Below are 5,413 nucleotides of genomic sequence, written 5' to 3'. Positions count from 1 at the left end.
GGAAGGAGGGAAGTGTAGATATGCTAACTACAAGCAGAATATTCCCAGTTAGTCCATTAAAATGTCAAGTATCAGACAAATATTTTCCTGTAGGAGATAAACCCTTTTGCTTGGCTGTGAAGTTTCAGATCTGTATTTCAGTCATAATTTGAAAAGCTACGTATTTTTAAAATCTGCTAATTCTACGTGTATATTCTTGCACACGCACATGTACAATGCACACATTCTTGTCCTTGCAGGCGATACAAGGGGAAAATGTATCAGTTGTTCTGTTCACAGGCAAAAGTAAAGCCTCAGTAAAGAGTTTCTTGTCCCCTCTCAGGTCCTTCTGGAGCAGCGTTCAGCCGTACGCAGACCTCTGAGACCCTGTACTCAAGGTGCAGTGTAACCCTGTACCACCCTGAGTTGGCTCTAGCCGCTCGGGATGCGTGAGTCGTGCGGGGACATCAATCGGGAGAGGGATTTTTGGAGCAGCATGCTGGCTGCTGTGTTAGGAGGCAGCGTGAACATGTGGTTGGAGAGGCTTGGCAGAACTGCAGTACCCTGAATCACAGTATGAGGAGGTAAGGGATGAGGCAAAGAGCAGCCATACCCTTTTAGCAGCATCTAAACCCTATACCTGCAAGCAAATGAGACAATAGTTTTGTTGCTGAGATCTGGAGGTCGTGTCAATAATACAGCATCAGGGTTTCCCTGCCTTGAATGATATATTGGTGGGAGAGCATGAGAGAGCTCTGCACCTTCAGCCATGAGTAAGTGGGTTGGAGCTAACACCAGGTGGGATCCCGGAGTAAGAGAAGCGGTTGTTAAATGTAGCAAGTGTGGGTTTGTTCTGCCAAGTCGCTGCTTGAGCAGAGAACAAAGGTAGGTGGTGGCATGAAGTCCTCACACCCTCTCTGAGCTGAGGCAGGACTTGTGTTTAGGTGCTAAGGTACTCCCATGCTCAGCATCCCAGAGAGCTGTTTTATCTAGAGGGAGTGCTGCTGATGGGTGGAACGGGTAGATGATGTTACTTGGTAAAAGAAGAGAGAAATAAACGTTATTCTGGTTTGTAACTAAACTCTTCATTCCTCCAGGATTCAGTTACCGTAACACTTTTGTGGAGAAAAAGTAACAAAGATCTTCTTTGGCTTAGAGCAAGGCAAAGTAGTCTGCCGATTTTTGGTGATTGTATTTGTTTCTTACAGAAACCACCGTAGGGATGGCTGTGACAGATACGGCCAGCACGTGGCTCTGCGTCAATGTGCCCCTTTTCCTAAGCTGATTCTGCCCAGCTCTGGCTGCAACCTTCATTGCAGATCTTTTAAGCGCTCTTTGTTTTTGTTCCCACCGAACAATTTGAAAACTTGAGGCACACAGAGGTGGAACATTTCAGTTACAGGTGTATGTGGTACCTACCTCAACAGTGTTAATGCGTTGGTAGCCAGCCGTCACTCTCCTGCAGCCGGGCTGCCCCAGTTGTTTCCCTGGCTCCCCTGCCTGCTTCCGTGCCTCGCTGGAGCTCTTCATTTCATTTTGCAAGATTTGCAGAGGGCTAAATCAAGGCCCGGGAGTGTTATTTTTAGAGTCTTGAAAATAGGCTAATGTACAAAAAAAGATTTTTCTCACAGTTTACTGAACCATTTTTTGATTTTGAGGGAGAGGGGAGGATGGCAATAAGATGGAAGGGCTTTTCATGTCATCTCCTTAGTCTCATAAGGGGCAAAGGGTCCATCTATGGTGGTAGCATCCTCTCAGAGCCCCATATGCATTGTCTCATCCCATTCTTCCCCCTTGAACTGTTTCCAAAACTCCTCTTTCCTTATCCACCCACTTTTCCTCCCTCCTGCCACCCCCTGTCCTTTAGTGCTGCCCCAGATGTCTTCTCCTGTGCCTGCTGCCTGCATTGTCAGTTGCACACAGATTGCATTTCCCCAAATCAATTTTAAGGAGCCATTGATAGAGGCAGATTTCAGGAAAATGCCTACCATTCATTTCTTGGTTTCTACCAGGACGAGTTTCAAGTGTTCGTGTTCCAACTAGGAGGCTCATTCAAGGTCTAGAGCTGGGCAGATGCTGCAAAGACCGGCACACCAGAGGAGTGTTTGTCCTGGGCTTTCTGACCACGTCTGTCTCAGCCTCTGGGGAAGGGTGACTGTCATTCAAGGGTGATGTACTTTGAAATCGTCATGAAGCCAGGCGGTGCTGCCTCACTGGGGGCAGGTGATGTGGCTGAGGTCAGTTGGAGGATGGGGGAAAGGACAGTTTAGTCCTCAACTCTACAAAAAAAAAAAAAAAAGAAAAAAAAGAGGGGAAGAGGAGGCAATGGGGCAGAAGCTGTTGACCTTGAAGTGCTGTGCTTCCAAGAGGCCATCCATCTGCTGCCCCGTGTTGAAGTGAGCGCAGGTTTGGATCGCTAATCCTTTCCTCTGACCCCGGGGACTCCACATTTCAGAGAGTGTGAGTGAGCAGATGGATTTTATTAGACTTAGAAGAGCCAGTTTTTAAACTGAAAAAGCTCTCAACCTTGTCTTTAGCAGAATGGTGTTGACATGGAGGTCTGTGTCTTTCGTACTGCTTGCCTCTTCCCTGCTTCTCTCCCCCACGTGCAGTACAGTGTTGAAAAGCCACCTGAGCACTGCCCACCTACTGATCATGGCAGCTGCTTGTCATACCAAATGCTTTCTATATATCTTACCTCAGATTTGTTTTGGCTTAAGATATAGCCCAGTCCTCCAAATGTTTACTGCTGGACGTGCTCCCGCTGACATCCGCAGGAGAGCAGCGAGTCCAGCTGTTGACTGAAGTGATCCTAGCAGCAGCTGCTGCCCGTTTGGGGTACGGACCTTCTCCACGAAGTTGTGAGTGTATCCTGAACGCAGAGTGTATGTTTACTAATGTCCTTCCAAGATAAAAGACCACAAAGATGACCACCACTTACGGACTAATTAGCTGGAAGCTTCCATCTCATTTGGCATAATCCAGATGTTATCCTGCTAATTTCAAGACTGTTACTCAAGCGCAAAAATCGACACACAGGAGTTGAGAGCGGGTCTATATCAGAGGCTTTTGTCAAGGAGGCCATCAGTCAGGGCTTTGATGGGGTGTGTGATCTTTGGCCAACACGGCTGTGCTGACAAGAGGTCCCAAAACCTTGTTTTTACTGATATTGTCGACATGGGGGAGAAGCTTTCCTGCAAGTTTAGTGCTGCCAGTGTGAGCTCTGTCAATGGTGACCTCTCTTTACCCATCCTGTAGGTCCCAGTCCAGCTGCTCTGGCAACCTCCCTGGTAAGAGCCCGCCTAAGTGGGTGCAGTTGTGAGGTTCCTGTTATGCGGCCAGGACTGTACTTGTTTTTATTATTTTTTTTTTAAGAGTCTTTTGAATAGATTTTTTAAAATGTACATCTTGTTCTCAAGAAGGCTTTGATCTTGTTAATCTTTTCATCTATACGTCAATCTGTTGTGTGAAAATACTGGAATGTACTTTTATTGTGTCATGGGGTTTCTTTGGGTTTTGTTTTCATTTTTTTGCATAGTTTAGAGAATTTTTCTTCCCTGAGGCTCTCCCTCTGGCTTGCTCCTACATGAAAGTTGACCACAGGTATGTCAGGTTCTACAGTGCCACTTTACGCCATGTCTTTGAATTTTCTTTGCAGGGATTTCCTAGTATCAAATTAAAACAATTCTTTATCTTTCCTTGCATTAAGATAAAGAAAGCATTTTTTGTGAGTCTGCACATTCAGCTCTGAGCAGACATGAGCCCTCTCTGCCTATCTCCACCAGGTGGGATGCACTCCCAACTTCAAACCCAAGGTCTTGTGGTTGCTACAGCATGAGGCAGAGTCTGGACTAACTTACCTGCTCTCTGTCTGCGTTATTAGGTCAAGCAACTGGTGTGCTGCTCTGGTTGTGGTCATTTGGCTAGTTCAAGGCATGGGCAATATGATTAAATCCATCTGCGTTTGGCCACATAGACTTAGCCTTAATGTTGGTCACTTACATATGCTCATCTCCCCTAGTTCTTACCATAGGTTTAGACCTCAGGTTATGCTTTCGTAGTTTCAGCCGTGCTTTCCTAAAATGTCCATCAGTTCTTGTGAAAACCCTTGTGTAAATGCAGTCATGTCTGTGAAAAGTGGTATAACTTTATCCCAAGGGAAAGTGGAGGAAAGTTGGACCTCATTGAAGACAGTGGTGTGACAAGGTGTCCCTTTTAACTTTCCTCCGTGTAAACTAGAAATTGTTCTACTTAGTAGTTTATAGCATCATGGTAACAGTTGATCACTTCAACGTGGAAAGGAACCGATCCTTTTGATTCTGTGTGTAACTGTGTGGACAGAGAGTTTGACTCGTGATGATGGGTTGAGGAGGAGAAGGTTAGAGCATGAAAGGCAGCCACCTGGGAAGTGTGCTGCCAAAGCACAGAGCCTGCTTCGAACGGCTTCTCCATCGCAGACATCCTTGCTTAAGCACTTGTGCGTGGCCCAATGGTATGCTCAAGGACTGCGTGGAGGTATTTCACATGCTTTGTGTTGACCTTTCAGAGGCTGAGACACTAGGCAGTACCTCAAGATCTTTGAATATTTGTTGTCCTGGATGTTGTTGACCCATTGCAGGTAAGGGTAAACTTCTTGGTTTATGAAAACGTAATGAATTTCTTTTTCTACCTCGTGTCTTTTGCCTAGGTCTTGAGGGAGACTAATAAATTGGCTGAAATGGAAGAGCCACCTTTGCTACCAGGAGAAACCATTAAAGACATGGGTATGTGAAGAGGAAATTCCTTATCGTTTATGACCAAATAGAATATCCATAGAGCAAAATATCTTGGCGGTCATTGACCAACAACAACAAATTGCTGATGTTTTCAGAACCATGACCAGGTTGTTTCATTAATCAAGTTACTGGGCATCACATGAACCAAGGTAACTATATGTCTCCTCTTAGCATGTAGCAAGTACAAGGCAATTCATCATATCTTAGCATGAGTGATGAGGCAGGTTGTACAGCTTTGCATTTGCTGCCTCCTGAGAGGACATGGATTGACTGTTTCAAGTTGTGCTTGCCACAGGGTAACTTCTTCGGTTGACACAGGACAATTGCGTGTCGAATCTCCATCACAGGCTGCAGGAGTGGATACAGTGCTGTAGCAGAGAATTTGCTGTGATATGAGGATGGGGCTTTTTTCTTTTTTTTTTTTCATTCAGGCATTCTGACATGCATCAGGTTTGCTGATGCACTCCAGTCTGAAAGTTTGAGTAAGCATCTTGATTAATTTTCTGTGAAAGGTTTTGCATTCACTAGTTTAACATGTTGCCTTTCTCTTAAAATGATATGGAAGAGCATAACTTCAGTCCTAAGAATAAAAAAAAAACAAACCTGAAAATACCTCACCAGGAAAACCTGCCCAACAACAACATAAAACCCCCAAAAAC

General features: G+C 45.2%; 1 protein-coding gene across 1 annotated transcript in view; it reads left to right on the top strand.

Moving 5' to 3' along the window:
• The window catches only part of LOC104163884 (myotubularin-related protein 2-like), a gene marked incomplete at its 3' end in the record, with an annotated part of 14,809 nt that overhangs the window by 3,456 nt on the left and 5,940 nt on the right, over window positions 1-5,413 (top strand). The window contains exon 2 of the mRNA XM_009703066.1: window positions 4,667-4,742. Within this exon, the coding sequence (XP_009701368.1) occupies window positions 4,697-4,742 (46 nt within the window). The remainder of the gene's footprint in view (window positions 1-4,666; window positions 4,743-5,413) is intronic.

The sequence above is a fragment of the Cariama cristata genome, unplaced genomic scaffold (genome assembly GCF_000690535.1).
Source record: "Cariama cristata isolate BGI_N322 unplaced genomic scaffold, ASM69053v1 scaffold9120, whole genome shotgun sequence".
NCBI classification, from domain to species: Eukaryota; Metazoa; Chordata; class Aves; order Cariamiformes; family Cariamidae; genus Cariama; species Cariama cristata.
Note: the sequence above shows the minus strand (reverse complement) of the source record. Positions and strands in the feature narration are given on the sequence as shown.